Raw genomic sequence first — 20,374 nt, forward strand, 5'->3', positions numbered from 1 at the left:
GAATTGCTCATAGTCTTTAGAACGTAGTGCTGTTAAAATCCCCTTTAAAAAGTGCTAAACAAAAAAGCAAAGCATTTTTTAATGTGTTCTAAAACCTAGGAGTGGTGATTGAGAGAAGTAGTTATTTAGTTAGGTGTATACTTCTTTTGGTTGTAATGAATGGTTTTCTCTTCCCTGATTCTGTTCTTTCTTCTTTTCCTTCAGAAGCGGAAGAAACTCTTTTGATTGACATAGCTTCAAACAGTGAGTATCTTTCTGAATGGAGTTGATTTTCATTCAACAAATATTTACTTGAATACCCACGGTATTTAAGACACCTTTTTTGCACAACATTTATCTTACCATTTTATCCTGTATTCTCCATTTTCTTAAGGCAGCCATACAAATTAGAATTACCTCCCAAAAACATTTAGCCTAAGCTTAAGAAAAAGCAGGTGGCTGGCAAGAATCTTTAAAAAGTTGAAAATATGATCTGCTTTTCTAATGCTGAACTTCTTTGAACTACCAGTATTGTTGCTATCAGTTAAGTCATTGCTGTGGAATTGAAAATTGTAGGAGGGGCCAGAAAGTGTTTAAAGCACATAAGGTTTATGAGTGTTTTTTTTTTAACTGCTGTTATATTTTAAGCTTTTCTCCCCCCATCCATTTTTTATTTTTGCATGTTAAATCATAATGTTGTCCTTTGTTTGTTATATAATTTGGGGAGATTACAGAGTCCCTCTTGTACCAGGGATACCTTTTTTTTCTTAAAATAATTTTGGTCTTTTATTTCAGCCCATCCTCTCAAGGCATTTCTTTATCAGCGAGAACATGGTCTTCCTTCTCAGTTTCTGTTCTCTCATTTTTATCTGTTTGAAGCAAATCATCACTGACTTTCTGTGCTAGCTGTTCTCCATTTATCATCTAAAATTGTACTCTTTTAACATGGGGAGGAGAAAATGGGCACTTGAAGGCTACTGTATCTACTCTGTGTTTGCTGTGGGAAAGAGTATATGACCACATGAATCTAAATCAAATGGGTTACCTTATCTCTTGGCTGAGTCCTTGGATGAGTGGGGCTTGGCCCTTAGCTTGGGACTATCAGTTTATACATAATTTTGCTTAGACACAGTCCCTGTCCTTGGCACTATTATTTTGTATTGCAAAGTTTAGATAGACTTTTTCTGGTTTGGGTTTTATTAATTCTTTCTTTTGGTCATAGATTTTGGAAGTCTTAAGGGTTGATCCTGAAAGGCTGAGCACTTCCAGCTTCTAGCTTCTACTGCAGATATGCAAGAGAGCAAATAACTTAATAGCTATGTCTTATTGTACAGAAAAAGCAGAAGGCAAGAACAACACTAATAAAGCAAAATTTGAGCGAAGTTTGTTTAGCAGTGACTGACGTGGCTGCTGAAATCTGCTGAAATTAGATACCTAAATGTCCTGTTCTTAGTGTGGAAATAGGTATTTGATCCAAAGCTGAAAAGTTAAACTGAGCTGTGCCTTTTCTCTTACAAACACCTAATTTATAGCATTCATTTTGTTGGTCTCTCCTACATAGAAATTAAACATGTGTTGCTCTGTCCAGAGTTCAAGTCACTGGATCATATGGGAAGTAGTTAAGTAACCACTTGAATAAAATCCTTTGTTATTTCTGCCCATTTATTATTTGCACTGAAACTAGATTTTTCTCTTGATCCTTAGGCTTCATACATAAATGTTTAGAGTACACAGTATGTTGCTGGAGAGAGACCTTGGGTTTGTTAAGCAGGCCTGATTTTACCGTAACTGTGTATTTTCCCACTGTCTGGATGTCAGTATTAAACATTTAAAAAATGTTTTTCTGATTATACAGGTAATACATCCTCATTATGTACAATTTGGAAAATTCAGAAAAGTTGAAGTATCAAATTAAAATTTTGCTCCTGCAACTTCGAGATCACCACTGTAATTAACATTTTTATGTATCTCCTTCCAGTCTTTTATTTATATTTTTACATAAATGGAATCCTCATATATAGTTTTTATCCTGCATTTTCATTTAACATTATATTGTGACCTTTTCCCATGTCATTTAAAATTATTTAAAAACATGATTTTTTTTTTCTTTTTTTTTAGTATTAGTTATTTTATTTGTTTGTTTGGTTTTTTATACTCCAGGTTCTTATTAGTCATCAATTTTATACACATCAGTGTATACATGTCAATCCCAATCGCCCAATTCAGCACACCACCATCCCAACCCCACCGTGGTTTTCCCCCCTTGGTGTCCATACGTCCATTCTCTACATCTGCGTCTCAACTTCTGCCTTGCAAACCGATTCATCTGTACCGTTTTTCTAGGTTCCACATACATGCATTAATATACGATATTTGTTTTTCGCTTTCTGACTTACTTCACTCTGTATGACAGTCTCTGGATCCATCCACATCTCAACAAATGACTCAATTTCGTTCCTTTTTATGGCTGAGTAATATTCCATTGTATATATGTACCACAACTTCTTTATCCATTCGTCTGTCGATGGGCATTTAGGTTGCTTCCATGACCTGGCTGTTGTAAATAGTGCTGCAATGAACATTGGGGTGCATGTGTCTTTTTGAATTACGGTTTTCTCTGGGTACATGCCCAGTAGTGGGATTGCTGGATCATGTGGTAATTCTATTTTTAGTTTTTTAAGGAACCTCCATACTGTTCTCCATAGTGGCTGTATCAATTTACATTCCCACCAACAGGGCAAGAGGGTTCCCTTTTCTCCACACCCTCTCCAGCATTTGTTGTTTGTAGATTTTCTGATGATGCCCATTCTAACTGGTGTGAGGTGATACCTCATTGTAGTTTTGATTTGCATTTCTCTAATAATTAGTGACATTGAGCAGCTTTTCATGTGCTTCTTGGCCATCTGTATGTCTCCTTTGGAGAAATGTCTATTTAGGTCTTCTGCCCATGTTGGATTGGGTTGTTTGTTTCTTTGCTATTGAACTGCATTAGCTGTTTATATATTTTGGAGATTAATCCTTTGTCCATTGATTCGTTTGCAAATATTTTCTCCCATTCTGAGGGTTGTCTTTTTGTCTTGTTTATGGTTTCCTTTGCTGTTCCAAAGCTTTGAAGTTACATTAGGTCCCATTTATTTATTTTTGTTTTTATTTCCATTACTCTAGGAGGTGGATCAAAAAAGATGTTGCTGTGATTTATGTCAAAGAGTGTTCTTCCTCTGTTTTCCTCTAAGAGTTTTATAAAGTGTCTGGTCTTACATTTAGGTCTCTAACCCATTTTGAGTTTATTTTTGTGTATGGTGTTAGGGAGTGTTCTAATTTCATTCTTTTACATGTAGCTGTCCTGTTTTCCCAGCACCACTTAGTGAAGAGACTGTCTTTTCTCCATTGTATATCCTTGCCTCCTTTGTCATAGATTAGTTGACCATAGGTGTGTGGATTTATCTCTGGGCTTTCTATTCTGTTCCATTGATCTATATTTCTGTTCTTGTGCCAGTACCATATTGGCTTGATTACTGTAGCTTTGTAGTGTAGTCTGAAGTCAGGGAGTCTGATTCCTCGAGCTCCGTTTTTTTCCCTCAAGACTGCTTTTGCTATTCTGGGTCTTTTGTGTCGCCATACAAATTTTAAGATGATTTGTTCTAGTTCTGTAAAAAATGCCATTGGTAAGTTGATAGGGATTGCATTGAATCTGTAGATTGCTTTGGGTAGTATAGTCATTTTCACAATATTGATTCTTCCAATCCAAGAACATGGTATATCTCTCCATCTGTTGGTATCATCTTTAATTTCTTTCATCAGTGTCTTATAATTTCCTGCATACAGGTCTTTTGTCTCCCTACGTAGGTTTATTCCTAGGTATTTTATTCTTTTTGTTGCAATAGTAAATGGGAGTGTTTCCATAATTTCCGTTTCAGATTTTTCATCATTAGTGTATAGGAACGCAAGAGATTTCTGTGCATTAATTTTGTATCCTTCAACTTTACCAAATTCATTTATTAGCTCTAGTAGTTTTCTGGTGGCATTTTTAGGATTCTCTATGTATAGTATCATGTCATCTGCAAACAGTGACAGTTTTACTTCTTCTTTTCCAATTTGTATTCCTTTTATTCCTTTTTCTTCTCTCATTGCCCTGGCTAGGACTTCCAAAACTATGTTGAATAATAGTGGTGAGAGTGGACATCCTTGTCTCGTTCCTGATCTTAGAGGAAATGCTTTCAGTTTTTCACCATTGAGAATGATGTTTGCTGTGGGTTTGTCATATATGGCCTTTATTATGTTGAGGAAAGTTCCCTCTATGCCTACTTTCTGGAGAGTTTTTATCATAAATGGGTGTTGAATTTTGTCAAAAGCTTTTTCTGCATCTATTGAGATGATCATATGGTTTTTATTCTTCAATTTGTTAATATGGTGTATCACATTGATTGATTTGCGTATATTGAAGAATCCTTGCATCCCTGGGATAAATCCCACTTGATCGTGGTGTATGATCCTTTTAATGTGTTGTTGGATTCTGTTTGCTAGTATTTTGTTAAGGATTTTTGCATCTATATTCATCAGTGATATTGGTCTGTAATTTTCTTTTTTTGTAGTATCTTTGTCTGGTTTTGGTATCAGGGTGATGGTGGCCTCATAGAATGAGTTTGGGAGTGTTCCTTCCTCTGCAATTTTTTGGAAGAGTTTGAGAAGGATGGGTGTTAGCTCTTCTCTAAATGTTTGATAGAATTCACCTGTGAAGCCATCTGGTCCTGGACTTTTGTTTGTTGGAAGATTCTTAATCACAGTTTCAATTTCATTACTTGTGATTGGTCTGTTCATATTTCCTGTTTCTTCCTGGTTCAGTCTTGGAAGGTAATACCTTTCTAAGAATTTGTCCATTTCTTCCAGGTTGTCCATTTTATTGGCATAGAGTTGCTTGTAGTAGTCTCTTCGGATGCTTTGTATTTCTGCGGTGTCTGTTGTAACTTCTCCTTTTTCATTTCTAATTTTATTGATTTCAGTCCTCTCCCTCTTGATGAGTCTGGCTAATGGTTTATCAATTTTGTTTATCTTCTCAAAGAACCAGCTTTTAGTTTTATTGATTTTTGCTATTGTTTTCTTTGTTTCTATTTCATTTATTTCTGCTCTGATCTTTATGATTTCTTTCCTTCTGCTAACTTTGGGTTTTGTTTGTTCTTCTTTCTCTAGTTCCTTTAGATGTAAGGTTAGATTGTTTACTTGAGGTTTTTCTTGTTTCTTGAGGTAGGCTTGTATAGCTATAAAATTCCCTCTTAGAACTGCTTTTGCTGCATCCCATAGGCTTTGGATTGTTGTGTTTTCATTGTCATTTGTCTCTAGGTAGTTTTTAATTTCCTCTTTGATTTCTTCAGTGATCTCTTGGTTATTTAGTAACATATTGTTTAGCCTCCATGTGTTTGTGTTTTTGACGTTTTTTTCCCTGTAATTCATTTCTAATCTCATAGCGTTGTGGTCAGAAAAGATGCTTGATATGATTTCAATTTTCTTAAATTTAATGAGGCTTGATTTTTGACCCAAGATGTGATCTATCCTGGAGAATGTTCCTTGCGCACTTGAGAAGAAAGTGTAATCTGCTGTTTTTGGATGGAATGTCCTATAAATATCAATGAAATCTATCTGGTTTATTGTGTCATTTAAAGCTTGTGTTTCCTTATTAATTTTCTGTTTGGATGATCTGTCCATTGGTGTAAGTGAGGTGTTAAAGTCCCCCACTATTATTGTGTTACTGTCGATTTCCTCTTTTATAGCTGTTAGCAGTTGCCTTATGTATTGAGGTGCTCCTATGTTGGGTTCATATATATTTATAATTGTTATATCTTCTTCTTGGATTGATCCCTTGACCATTATGTAGTGTCCTTCCTTGTCTCTTGTAACATTCTTTATTTTAAAGTCTATTTTTTCTGATATGAGTATTGCTACTCCAGATTTCTTTTGATTTCCATTTGTATGGAATATCTTTTTCCATCCCCTCACTTTCAGTCTGTATGTGTCCCTAGGTCTGAAGTGGGTCTCTTGTAGACAGCATATATATGTGTCTTGTTTTTGTATCCATTCAGCAAGCCTGTGTCTTTTGGTTGGAGCATTTAATCCATTCACGTTTAAGGTAATTATCAATATGTATGTTCCTATGACCATTTTCTTAATTGTTTTGGGTTTGTTTTTGTAGGTCCTTTTCTTCTCTTGTGTTTCCCACTTAGAGAAGTTCCTTTAGCATTTGTTGTAGAGCTGGTTTGGTGGTGCTGAATTCTCTTAGCTTTTGCTTGTCTGTAGAGCTTTTGATTTCTCCATCGAATCTGAGTGAGATCCTTGCAGGGTAGAGTAATCTTGGTTGTAGTTTCTTCCCTTTCATTGCTTTAAGTATATCATGCCCCTCCCTTCTGGCTTGTAGAGTTTCTGCTGAGAAATCAGCTGTTCACCTCATGGGAGTTCCTTTGTATGTTATTTGTCATTTTTCCCTTGCTGCTTTGAATAATTTTTCTTTGTCTTTAATTTTTGCCAATTTGATTACTATGCGTCTCGGTGTGTTTCTGCTTGAGTTTATCCTGTATGGGACTCTCTGCGCTTCCTGGACTTGGGTGGCTATTTCCTTTCCCATGTTAGGGAGGTTTTCGGCTATAATCTCTTCAAATATTTTCTTGGGTTCTTTCTCTCTCTCTTCTCCTTTTGGGACCCCTGTACTGCGAATGTTGTTGCGTCTAATGTTGTCCCAGAGGTCTCTTAGGCTGTCTTCATTTCTTTTCATTCTTTTTTCTTTAGTCTGTTCCGCAGCAGTGAATTCCACCATTCTGTCTTCCAGGTCACTTATCCGTTCTTCTGCCTCAGTTATTCTGCTATTGATTCCTTCTAGTGTAGTTTTCATTTCAGGTATTGTATTGTTCATCTCTGTTTGTTCTTTAATTCTTCTAGGTCTTTGTTAAACATTTCTTGCATCTTCCCCATCTTTGCCTCCATTCTTTTTCTGAGGCCCTGGATCATCTTCACTATCATTATTCTGAATTCTTTTTCTAGAAGGTTGCCTATCTCCACTTCATTTAGTTGTTTTTCTGGGCTTTTATATTATTCCTTCATGTGGTATATAGCCCTCTGCCTTTACATCTTGTCTATCTTTCTGTGAATGTGTTTTTTGTTCCACAGGCTGCAGGATTGTAGTTCTTCTTGCTTCTGCTCTCTGCCCTCTGGTGGATGAGGCTATCTAAGAGGCTTGATGGGATGGACTGGTGGTGGGTAGAGCTGACTGTTGCTCTGGTGGGCAGAGCTCAGTAAAACTTTAATCCACTTGACTGTTGATTGGTGGGGCTGGGTTCCCTCCTTGTTGGTTGTTTGGCCTGAGGCAACCCAACACTGGAGCCTACCTGGGCTCTTTGGTGGGGCTAATGACAGACTCTCGGAGGGCTCACGCCAAGGAGTACTTCCTAGTACTTCTGCTGCCAGTGTCCTTGTCCCCACGGTGAAACAGAGCCACCCCCCACCTCTGCAGGAGACCCTCCAACACTAGCAGGTAGGTCTGGTTCAGTCTCCCCTGGGGTCACTGCTCCTTGCCTTGGGTCCAGATGCACACACTGCTTTGTGCGTGCCCTCCAAGAGTGGAGTCTCTGTTTCCCCCAGTCCTGTCGAAGTCCTGCAATCAATTCCCACTAGCCTTCAAAGTCTGATTTTCTAGGAATTCCTCCTCCCATTGCCGGACCCCCAGGTTAGGAAGCCTGACGTGGGGCTCAGAACCTTCACTCCAGTGGGTGGACTTCTGTGGTATAATTGTTTGCCAGTCTGTGAGTCACCTACCCACCGGTTATGGGATTTGATTTTACTGTGATTGCGCCCCTCCTACCGTCTCATTGTGGCTTCTCCTTTGTCTTTGGATGTGGGGTATCCTTTTTGGTGAGTTCCAGTGTCTTCCTGTCGATGATTGTCCAGCAGCTAGTTGTGATTCTGGTGTTCTCGCAAGAGTGAGTGAGAGCACGTCTTCTACTCCGCCATCTTGTTTCCTCCAAAAACATGATTTTTAATGGCTAATATTTTCACCATAGATATGCACCAAATTTTATTAAATTAACTCCTTTATAAAATTAAGTCACTGTCAAGGAACATGGTATATCTATCTCTACTTACTCAGTTTCTCTTTATATCGCTCAGTAACATTTTGTGGTTTCTTCATAGCTATCATACATTTGTAGGTTAACTATCTTTTGATGGATTTTATTTGTTTGCTGCTATTGTCATTGGAACCTTTTTCTCTTATCTTCTAATTGCTTATTACTAGTGTACAGAGAAGCTGTTGAATTTTAGATATTTATCTTTTATCCAGCTACTTTACAGGAATTTATTTTTATTTTTGGGGGCTGTTTATTTTCTTTTTTGGTTTTGATAGACAGCCCTAGTCATCTGCAAATAGTAGTTTTGTCTCTTTCTAGTAGCTATAACTATTAGTTTTGCTTCATGTCTTATTATACTAACAAGAATTTGGAGATCAATGTTAAATAATGATGATGATTTATGTTTAGGCCCTGGTTTCAGGGAGAATGTCTCAAGTGGTGCTTCATTGTTGAGGTTGTTATTGCCTGTTGATTTGATAGGGTTTTTTAAAACCGTGTTAAGAAACTGCATTTATTTCAAGTTTGTGTGGTTTTTAAAATGGTGAATGTATATTGAATTTTATCAAATGTCTTTTGTATTTATAGAGATGGTTATATTGTTCTTCCTTATTTGACCTATTGATTGACTGTATTACACTAATTCCCTAATATTAAACCCTCTTTTATTCATTATTCAACAAATATTTGTCGAGTGCCTTCTATTTGCCAGGCACTATTCTAAGGGCTGCACAATCAGTAGAGAACAACATAGATAAGTTTGTTCCTCCAGCTTTGGTTCTTGCTTCTGTGCTGTTTGATACTAGTGTCACGTAGATGCCTATAATCCATTAATTCATTCCATAAACATGTGAATACCTTTCATGTGCCAGGCAGTGTGTTCTGGGGATATAGCAGAAAGCAATATAGTCATGGTACTTCATGAAACTTAGTGAAGGAAACAGAATTTAAACTGATAAGGTATAGTCGTATAATTGCAGGGGTGTTTTTTGGTTTGTTTTGGGGGGGGTTTGGCCACACTGCGTGGTTTGTGGGATTTCAGTTCCCTGACCAGGGATCAAACCCAGGCCCTCTGCAGTGGAAGCCCAGGATCCTAACCACTGGACCACCAGGGAATTCCCCATAATTGCAGTTTTGATAAATGCTATCAAGGAGAAATACAGAGAGTTTATAAGAGTGCTAACTAAATTAGGCAGGGTACTCAGGGAAGGCCTCTTTGAAGAAGTGACATTTAAATTGAGACCAGAGGGGATAAGTAAGAGACAGGTGAAAATGGGGAAGAGTATTCCAGGTAAAAGGAACTGCATGTGTAAAGGCCCCAAATTGGGAAGTAGCTTGACACTTTCTTTGAAATGAAAGAAGGCCAGGATGCCTGAAATAAGGCTCAGGCACCAAGGTAGGACAGGCTAGGACCAGATCCAGTAGGGTCTTGTAAGCCATGATAAGGAATCTGGATTTTCAGATTTTTAAAAATTGAAAGAATATGAAGGATTTTATGCCTATGTTGGGGTGCCAGTTAGGAGGCTCCTTCAGTAGTTTAAGCTAGAGAGTGTGGTGGCAGTAAGAATGGAGAGAAGTGGACAGATCTGATAAATGTTTTTGGAGGTTAAATCAACAGAGATTGGTGTGGGTGTAGGGGGTGAGCTGAAGTGTCAAGGATGAATCCCAGATTTCTGGCATGAATGCGGATGGTGGTACCATTTGCAGAAATAAGAACATTGCGGGAGGAATGAGTTTTCCTGGGGTAGGGGTCATGAATTCAGTTTTAGCTATGTTTACTTTGAGATTTCTTTGAGACATCTGAGTGTAGGTGATAAATTGGCAGTTGAATGTATGCATCTGAAGCTCAGAAGTAAAGTCTGGGTCTCTAGCACATAGAGGGTATTTGAAACCATGAGAGCTGATGTGACTGTATATAGAGCTGTGCTCTCAGATACCATAGCCACTAGTTGTATGTGCCTATTTAAATTAGTTAGAACGAAATTAGAAAATCAGTTCCTCAGTTCCTCAGCACTAGTCACATTTCAAGTACTCCTTAGCCACATGGGGTCATTGGTTACCATATTGGACAGTGCAGTTAAAGAACATGTCCATCATCACAGAAAGTCCTGTTGGACAGTGCTGATACACAGTGAGAAAAAGGTATAAGATCGAACTCACTCTACTTTTTAAAGTTCAGATAGAGGAGGAGATGCTTCAAAGGGCACTAAAAATTAGTGACCAAAGAGAGAGATAAACTAGATGAGCATGGTGTCATAGAAGCCTTTGGAAGAGACTATTTCAAGGAGGGGTCAAGTGTTGATTTCTGCTGCTAGGTCTGATAAGATGACTGAAGAGTATCCATTGGATTTAGCAATATGGAGATTATTGGTGACCTTAACAAAGCAATTTCAGAGGGGTGGTAGGAGCCAAAGTCATATTGGAGTGGATTAAAGAGAGAAATGGCAGGTGAGCAAGTAGCAACTGTGTGTCTTTTAAAGCTTGACTGCAAAGGGGGAATGTAGAGGTGGACCGGAGTTGGAGGGAGATATGGGGTCCAGGAAGGTTTTTTGTTTTTTAAATGAGGAGGATTTAGAACATGATTTATTTTAATGCTGATGAGAAGGAGCCTGTGTGAGGAAGAGGTTAAAGATACTTGGGGGAGGTGTCTAGAGAATGATTGTGAGATTCCTGAGAGAACCTGAGGGGTTGCAATTCAAAAAGAAGATGGCCTTTGATAGGACTCTTCCTTCGTGCATCAGAAGAGAAAGGAGAAGATGAGTACAGATACGGGTAGGTTTCCATGTGATGGCTTCCGTTTCCTGTGAAGTATGAGGTAAAGCTCATAAAGTATGAAGAGAGCTTGAGAAGAGGGGGATCCAAAGATTGAGGATAAATGAGAAGGTGTGAATAGTGGTTCCAAATAGTAGTGGGAGACAAGCTGACTATGGAAACTTAGGTTGCCTCCTATCATATAGGGCCCCATTGAGGTTAGCAGTCAGTTTATTGTGTGTGTGTGTGTGTGTGTGTGTGTGTGTGTGTGTGTGTCTGTGTGTGTGTGTGTGTGTGTGTGTGTGTGTGTGTGTGTGTGTGTTTACTCCCTCAGACTAAGTACAGAGAAGGCAGTTAGTTGGATTTCTGAGGGTTGGGAGTTAGCCAGGTAGGTGTTAGCTAGAACAGAGTGGTAAGGCAGTTCTGGGTTTTTGCGACAGAGTGAAACGATGGCATCTGTTTGATAAAAAGGGAAGTGAAAGCAGGAGGAAGTGAATGGATACTGAGAAAGTGGAGGGGTCAGTGTGCTGGAGGTTCCCATAAGGGCAGGTAAGCTGGAAGGAGGAACAGTTCAGAGTGGGATATTTGAATTCGAGATTTATGAGGTGATGGTGTTTCTGTGATGAAACGTCCAGGGTATAACTGAGGCAGCCCCAGTAGGGACTGGGGGAGTAGGTGGCTGAGGTGGAGGGGCAAAGTCGTTGGATGAGGAAGTTGAAGGTGTTGACTGAGCTTTCTGTGCTAATTTTTCAGGGACGCAAAATTAAAGCAGCCTGTGAGTGGAGAGGAAGTCTTTTAATCAGGCCCGGATTTGGAAGTTTCTGGGAAGTTGGTACATGATTTCATGGAGGAGGGAAGGGAAGAAACTGGCATAGCCCAGTGGGTGAGCCTCAACGGAGAAGGGATTTTTCATGAGGGAGGAGGAGAGGGAATGGTCTGGAGATGGCATTAGGACAAATAAGGACATCAGTCTTAAATTACATAGGGTGTGAAAGACTATAAATAGCCTCTAGTTCAGAGGGCCGCAGCGGGAGCTAGTCTCAGGGGCCAGCCAGTTTGCAGGTGACTCTGATTTTCAGTCTGGATGCACTAGATCACCTGGAGGAGTGTTTTAGAAACTCCTAGTGCCTGGGCTTCACCCCCAGAGATTCTGTTTTCTTGGCCTGGGATGGGGCCCCAAGTGTCAGTATTTCCTAAAAGCGCCTCTGGTAATTCTAATGCACGCTTAGTTGAGAACTACTGAGAGATGCAGGGAGTATTCAGAGGAGAAGTTGAAGATAGAGGAGTGTTTGCTGATCACAAAGAGGCCAGAGGGGCTGGGAGGGAGGAGAGTACAAGGTTGGGTGGTGGGGGTAATTTGTCCTCTTTCCCATGCAACATGGTGAGGGAGCATCTAGTGTTATTTTGTAAGCAATTTCTGGAGTCTTTTGTCCGTTAAAGAGAGAGTCAAAGGTTCAGAAGTGGATTTCTACCATAAGAAACTAGGATTTTCATTTTATTTTCTCATGTCTTTGTTATTTACAAGTGTGAAACAGTCCAGTTTGGTAGTCATTAAATGCCTTCTGTCTGTGAAGTCTGATGTCATTGTTATCAGTAAAGTGACCGATGAGCCCAGTTTGCCTGGGACTTTCCCAGTCTTAGCTTTGGAAGTCTTGAGTCCTGAGAAACCCCTCCGTCCCAAACAACCCCGGGAGACCATTGAGAGTGTTGTGTTGGATAACCGGTATGTGCAGCCTGCCTCTTGCCCTTAAGGAGCTTATAGTTTCCAGGGCCATGAGAAAGCAATAAATGTAATAAATCAGTTAAAACAAGAATGTAAACAAGGACATGGGTTTCCTGGGTCACCATATCCAGACAGTCGATGGTAAATAGAGGGCATTAGAAAAGGGGAGACAGGGCTTCCCTGGTGGCGCAGTGGTTGAGAGTCTGCCTGCCGATACAGGGGACACGGGTTTGTGCCCCGGTCTGGGAGGATCCCACATGCCGTGGAGCAGCTGGGCCCGTGAGCCATGGCCGCTCAGCCTGCGCGTCCGGAGCCTGTGCTCCGCAACGGGAGAGGCCACAACAGTGAGAGGCCCACGTACCGCAAAAAGGAAAAAAAAAATAAAATAAAAAAATAAAATAAAAAGAAAAGGGGAGACAGTATGTTATATACATAGGAAACTAAAGTCCCAGATAACTTTGCTTCTAATTATACTGTTTTCCAATTGACTGTTCTTGAACCAGACTCCTGGACATGGGTCATTATATTGTTTTTGTGAGTTTATTCAAGACATACATTTTTCACTTGAGGTAAATGAGGTATAGATGCTTCTTTTCAGAATAATTCAAACCAATCCCATTATGCTTTTCTTTTTTAATTAGCTTATAAATTCAGTTGCCTGGGTACAATCTGTACCTAGGAAGAAGCCATCATATTTCCTTTTTTCCCTTCACACTTCAGAGACTCTTACTATATGATTTGGATTTGAAATGGTAGGAATTTCCAGCTAGGAGATGGGAGGAGGGTGGTTGAGGAATTGATCTTCTGCTAGATTTTGGAGGTTCCTACAGTGACATTTGAGCAATATATCAGAAAGTAGGAAACTGTGATTTCAGTACGTATCATATCACTGTATTGGGCTGCTCATTGACACAGTTTATCAGCCTTCATTAGATTTTCCTCTGTGCATCACCCCCAGCACCACCACCACACCGAATCCCTTGATCTTATAGGCATGCTTCACACGTTAGAGGTCTGGAATATTTGCAATCTGGACCTTCTCCTATTAAATTGGTAAGTTGAAAATATGTCAAGAAAACATTATTTTCCGTAGCTATATGTACATGGATTTCCATTCTTTTTAGGTGGCTGCAAAATTCGGATTCAGGGGGACTGGACCAGAGAGCGCCGCTTTGAAATCCCTGATGAGGAACACTGTCTGAAGTTCCTCTCAGAGGTCCTTGCTGCTCAGGAAGGTAACTCAAGCCTCAGCAATTTTCTTTCTACTATTTGCATGGGACATGCTGTACAGAGGCAAGTGGCCATTAGCAAAGTACCTCGCCCGTAGAGCCTTGATAGGCGATTTTTTTTTTCTTCAGGAATGGCCCCAGGGATAGGTTAGGGAATAAGTCTATTCAGCTTTAAGGACACTGAGTCAATTTCCAGAATCTTCAGTTTCATTCCTTGTACAGCTTACTGCAGACTGTAATCCTCCTCTGGTCCCAGATGATCCCAGAGCTGCCGTCATTTTCTTAGTCTCTTCCTTTGTATTCAGGAATGGCACTGGCCCCTGCACTTGAGTGCTGAGTGAATGGCCTTTGGTTATGGTATATTCCACTCAATGGAATAGTCATTCCATTCTGACTATGACCCTTATCTCTCCAGCACAGTCACAACTTCTTGTTCCAGAGCAAAAGGACTCATCCAGCTGGTACCAGAAATTAGACACTAAGGACAACTCTTCTGTTTTTTCAGGTACTGAAAAGATTCTTTTTTTCCCTGGTTGCTATGATTATTGCAGAGTCAATAGATTTTATCTGGGCAGATAAGATCATGTGGATTAATGTCAGTGTCAGATACCTTCTCCTATGGAGTGGTTTTATCAAGTCCGTACCCACTGACTCATGTTCACTCCTGATCCTTTCTGTGGCACATTAGCTATTTCAGTGCCAGCTTAGCAGAGGGGTAAAAACTGCAGGCTCTGGGGCCAGACTACCTGGGTTTGAATCCCAGTTCTCTGACTTACTAGTTATATGACCTTGGTCCAATTACTTTGACAACTCTGAGCTTCTGTTTCTTTTTCTGTAACATAGGAAGATTTTTAATAGAACCTACCACATGAGGTCTTTGTGACAGTTAAGTGAGATAATGATATAGTTCCTTACTATCAACCAAGCATTGTGCTAAAAGTCTTCTATAAATACTAGCTCTTATTATTCACGTTCCAAATTAACGTAACTTACTGTCATTCTAGTTAATATGTCAGTGCTTCAGGGACAGATGTGCTTCTTCCCCCAGTCTACGTTATCACTACTCTTATACCTTTCTGTTTGGTAACACCACTGAGCAAATAGTGATCAAACCAAAACCGCTGATCAAAGCAAAGTCCTATCAGTCCTGGATAAGTTGGATGTTATCTTTTCCCCCTTCCACTCTGGGTTCTGTGTCCTTCAGGGCTTCTTGGATTTGAGGATAATTTTTCATCTTTGAATTTGGACAAGAAAATAAATTTGCAGAATCAGCCTACAGGGGTTCATCGGGAACCGCCACCCCCACCGTCTTCAGTGAATAGAATGTAAGTCCTATGTTGAAACAGATTTCCCATGTTTGAGACACACATGGGAATCGTTTAAGGCAATTTCACTTTTGAATTCCTCCTTTATTTGCTAGGCTTCCACGTGAAAAAGAAGCTCCTAACAAGGAACAGCCCAAAGTGACCAATACCATGCGGAAGCTCTTTGTACCAAACACCCAGTCTGGGCAGCGGGAGGGTCTCATCAAACACATCCTGGCAAAGCGAGAGAAAGAGTATGTCAACATTCAGACTTTCAGGTTAGTCTCTCTTCTACTTACTGAGGCTAAACGTTAGTACGTATAGGAAAAAATGGTCTTTTGGTATTTAAGGTATTAGTTTAATTAGCTTAATTCAGAATAAAAGCATAAAGAAAAGAATGGTGAGCTGATTCAAGCCCCTGTCTTTATGCTGGTCAATAACATACATATCCAAAATAATGCAAATGCTACAATTTCCCTTGGATTTTCTAATTACTAATGAGACCACATCTACTAATCTCTCTATCCACTCTTAGAGAACCAAGTCAAGCTCACAAGTACTAGAGAATTGTCTCCTAGTACATTTCATAAGCAAGTGTGTTTATCTATCTGACCTGCTGAATTTCTTCTTGCCAATATTGGAAAATTAAGTCCGCCATTACCACTAGACTTTAATTTACCTACTTTGGGAAGTTAACTGAAGGAAGTTTCACCCAAGCATCTTGATTGGGAGGTCCGTCTTGGATTCTTTCCTCTATTATATTTTTCATTTCATCTTGGTGATATCCTCTTTTCTGGACTCACTATGTGTGGCGTGTGGCGTGTATCCCGATGTTCAAAGCAGCAACACTTTTCTTTGTTATTTTCGAACAGCATGTACCCTTTTAGTCCAAGATTCCAGTCCCATCTGCTATCCCATTATGCCTCATTTATTCTAATTCAGTCATGACTATATCCCTATGCTGAAACCTCCAGATCTTCAGATTTCCCGTGATGCTTATATTTGTATGTAAACAGTTAAGACAGTCATGAGTTTTCCCTTCTGCTTTCCCCCTTAATACTATATCTGTCTCAACAGAATTTCCTACACAGATGTCCTTGTAATCCTTCGGGAAGTGAGTTTTTGGATTTAACTACAACTCCTTATGAAATAGTTATCCATATTAGACATCCTTATAGCATGAAGATACCTCTTTCCCATCCACAAGCTCTCCCTTCAAATATGAGTTTGGATGGAATGTAATAGAAAGGAAATGTGGTAGAGCAATTAAATTTGTATTTTTTAAATAGAGACTTGGTTCCTTTCTGTAGGTTTACCTGATGTAAAATTTGGAGAGAATAAGCCCACTGCCTTTGTCTTCTACATGCCAAGAGGGTTTTGTGTATGTGTGTGGCAAAACAGTTTGAGAAATTATGTTGCTTATTGTGAACATTCACACTTGACCTTTGTTTTTAAATTATTTTTTGGTATCATGTATTAGATTCTTTGTTGGAACATGGAACGTGAATGGCCAGTCTCCAGATAGTGGGTTAGAACCTTGGCTGAACTGTGATCCGAATCCTCCTGATATCTACTGCATTGGGTAAAATACACGTCTGGAATTTCATTTTGGCTGTATGTTTGGTGTTAGTTTATGTGACATTTTGCTTTTTTTCCCCCCACCATTTGTAGAAACCTACTGTAGACTATATGTGAGAGTTAACCTGTGGGTCACATTTGTGAGATCATAAAGGAACAGATACCTAAATTGGTGTAAGGAAGCATCTAATCCTCTCAAAACCCATAGAAAACTATATACTTCATAGAAACTGAGATTTGAGGTTAATTCTAACAGTGACTATTTCTAGGATATATAAGCAAAGCTCTACTGTTATCCCTTATGGAGGTTTTTTTGATTGTGTTTTGCATAGCCTGTGCATATACTTGTGGTGGGGAGTCTTTTGAAAAGAAAACTACTTGTCCTTACTGATCACCTGAGTCAATAGAGCAGTTCTCTAAAATATATCTTTTCCCCATTTTTTCATCTAATGTCTCAGAAAATGGGACAGGAGGTAGTCAGAGATAATTACAGGATGTGTGTAGATCCCACATCCTATTGTTTTCTCAGATTCCAAGAGCTGGACTTGAGCACAGAAGCCTTTTTCTACTTTGAATCTGTGAAGGAACAAGAGTGGTCCTTGGCTGTGGAGAGGGGTTTGCATTCCAAAGCCAAGTATAAGAAAGTAAGCCGCATTTAATTATCTTTTTTTAGTATACAACTAAATAGAACTCACTAGAAGTTACTCTGTTATCTATAGCTTGTTCCAAAAGAGTGGTTTAATTGAATTCTTCCCCATGTGTAATACTGGAATAGGGCAGACTAATCCTTTTTATTCCTATTTCCTAGAAAAAAATTCCCTAAGTTTCCCGATCTTATAGTTTCATTGCTTAGGTAGTTTTTAGGAGAAAAGAAGAATTTTATTGTTCTCATAGCAATAATTAACTCAAATGATGACACATAAGGTAAGTGATTTTTGCAATGAGAGTTTAAGATTGAAATTGTTCGCTGACATGGTCAGAACTGGATGCTTTACAGAAAAGCAGTTTGAAGCATGTGGGTGCATAGGGCAAGCTTTGGAATTGGAGCAAGAACAGAAGTGTTGTGGAATTTAAATGAGCTCGAAACTTGGTTGTAAGTCAAGAATAGAGTTGACTTTAGCAAGGTCGCCCAATTTGTTGTTCTCTAGAAGGCACATGGTAGAGGCTACCAGAAGAGTTATTTTAATTATGGGGCTACCATACCAAGCCCTTTAAAAGGAATCATTTGTCTAAGTAATTTTCATCTGCATCTTTTAACAGCTGATATAGGTGATCAGACTCCGGAAGATATTATTCCTCTCATATAGACTAATACACATTTCAGACATATTTCTAGTTCACAGACTTAAAAGTAAAAAGGATTGTTATTTTATACATTTTAATTTCTTAGAAAATTGTAAATCAGAAACTAGGAAGGAGAGGCAAAAGGAACAAGCTGGGATAGAGGCTTTTGTCATTATTCGAATTTTTAATGCTACCTACTCATGGTAGGCTAAAAAGCGATTAAAATAATGAATCTAGAGCTGAGTGTACTTGTTGTCTCCAAAGACTTTTAACTCCTACTGGTCAGAGCCAGATTAAAGCCTTCCCAAAGAAATTTTCTTTTCTCTTTATGAGGTCCACTGGGAAATTAGAGGATTTGGATTCAGATTAGGGCATGGTTATATCTTCTTGGTGGAAAATTAGTTGTGGGAATTCGATATGTGGCAAAGAGTGGTATTAACATGAACCTCTTCTAATTCCCTGCAACTCATAGGTTCAACTGGTCCGCCTTGTTGGGATGATGCTCCTGATATTTGCCAGAAAGGATCAGTGGCGATATATCCGTGATGTTGCTACAGAAACAGTTGGGACTGGAATCATGGGGAAGATGGTGAGTTACTTTGGAAATGAGCTCAGTTATGACTTATGTCCATGTGAAGTTCAGGTGCTAGTTGCATCCTTGTACTAACTGTGAATAATTACTCTTGCTAACAGGGAAACAAAGGTGGGGTGGCTGTGAGATTTGTATTTCACAACACTACCTTTTGTGTTGTCAATTCCCACCTGGCTGCCCACGTGGAAGACTTTGAGAGAAGGAATCAAGATTATAAGGACATCTGTGCACGAATGAGTTTTGTGGTCCCAAATCAGACCCTCCCACAGCTGAACATCATGAAACATGAGTGAGTGGTTAAGTCTTCCTTAGCCTTTGAATAGTGGAGGTGAGAAGAGACTAAACGTGGTGAGAAGCTATAAAAATGTGAAGAGTGAAGAGATTATTGTTTAGGGATTGGGGTCACAAAGAAGGGGGCGGGTTTGAGGAATAGCAGATGCATTGAGTCAGAGGAATTAGATTTGCTATCAGAGGAAAGGTTCTGTTAGTGGGCATCTAGAGTAATGGTAGAGGGGGTCTGTCAATTGACATCAGTTTTTATTATTTTTTATTATAAGATAGAAATGTTCATTGTGAATGTAATAAAAGGTAAAAGTAAAAAATCCCTCATTTCTTACCTCTGCTCTCCCCAGCCAGTCCCTCCTTCCGAAGAAAAACACTGTGGACAATTCAGTGTGTATCCTTCCAGATCTGTACTGTCCATTATGACAGCCAGTAGCCATAGGTGGCTGTGGCGCACTTGAAAGTAGCTAGTCCAAATTGAGATGTGCTGTGAGCATATACACTGAATTTAGTAGGGAAAAAATGTAAAATATCTCAACTTTTTAAGTATTGATTGCATGTTGAAATGACAAAAGTTTGCATATATTGAGTTAAATGGAATTTGTTTTTTTTTTAAAGAAGTCATTGGGGGTTTTTTTGTTTTGTTTTAATTTATTTTTGGCTGAGTTGGGTCTTCGTTGTTGTGCACGGGCTTCCTCTAGTTGCGACGAGCGGGGGCTACTCTTTGTTGCAGCACATGGGCTTCTCATTGTGGTGGCTTCTCATTGTGGAGCACGGGCTCTAGGCGTTCAAGCCTCAGTAGTTGTGGCACACCGGCTCAGTAGTTGTGGTTCACAGGCTCTAGAGCGCAGGCTCAGTAGTTGTGGCACACGGGCTTAGTTACTCTGCAGCATGTGGGATCTTCCTGGACCAGGGCTTGAACCCGTGTCCCCTTCATTGGCAGGTGGATTCTAAACCACTGCACCAGCAGGGAAGCCCTGGAATTTGTTGTTAAAGTTATTTTCACTTGTTTCTTTTACTTTTTATATTCAGCTACTAGACAATTGAAAATTACATTTGTGATGTGCATCCTATGTCTTCTGTTTGTTTTTTAATTAATTATTTAATTTAGTTTTAATTTTGGCTGTGTTGGGTCTTTGTTGCTGCGTGCAGGCTTTCTCTAGTTGCAGCGAGCAGGGGCTACTCTTCGTTGTGGTGCATGGGCTTCTCATTGCGGTGGCTTCTCTTGTTGCAGAGCACGGGCTTTAGGCACACAGGTTTCAGTAGTTGTGGCATGTGGGCTCAGTAGTTGCGGCTTGCAGGCTCTAGAGCACAGGCTCAGTAGTTGTGGCACACAGGCTTAGTTGCTCTGCGTTATGTGGGATCTTCCCAGACAGGGATCGAACCCGAGTCCCCTCCATTGGCAGGTGGATTCTTAACAACTACGCCACCAGGGAAGTCCCTATCTCTTCTGAATAATGCTGTTGTAGACTTTTCTCTATGCACATACAAACACACACATACTCATTATATAGGACTGTATTGTCCTATTTACTGTGAATCTCTTT

General features: G+C 39.6%; 1 protein-coding gene across 3 annotated transcripts in view; it reads left to right on the forward strand.

Moving 5' to 3' along the window:
• The window catches only part of OCRL (OCRL inositol polyphosphate-5-phosphatase), a gene marked incomplete at both ends in the record, with an annotated part of 53,765 nt that overhangs the window by 8,085 nt on the left and 25,306 nt on the right, over positions 1-20,374 (forward strand). For all 3 annotated transcript variants that reach the window (XM_079727290.1, XM_079727291.1, XM_079727292.1), the window contains 9 exons: positions 205-243; positions 13,683-13,793; positions 14,203-14,292; positions 14,992-15,112; positions 15,208-15,369; positions 16,572-16,673; positions 17,199-17,313; positions 18,426-18,542; positions 18,647-18,834. In XM_079727290.1, the coding sequence (XP_079583416.1) occupies positions 205-243; positions 13,683-13,793; positions 14,203-14,292; positions 14,992-15,112; positions 15,208-15,369; positions 16,572-16,673; positions 17,199-17,313; positions 18,426-18,542; positions 18,647-18,834 (1,045 nt within the window). The remainder of the gene's footprint in view (positions 1-204; positions 244-13,682; positions 13,794-14,202; positions 14,293-14,991; positions 15,113-15,207; positions 15,370-16,571; positions 16,674-17,198; positions 17,314-18,425; positions 18,543-18,646; positions 18,835-20,374) is intronic.

The sequence above is a fragment of the Hyperoodon ampullatus genome (genome assembly GCF_949752795.1).
Source record: "Hyperoodon ampullatus genome assembly, chromosome: X".
Classification (NCBI taxonomy): domain Eukaryota; kingdom Metazoa; phylum Chordata; class Mammalia; order Artiodactyla; family Ziphiidae; genus Hyperoodon; species Hyperoodon ampullatus.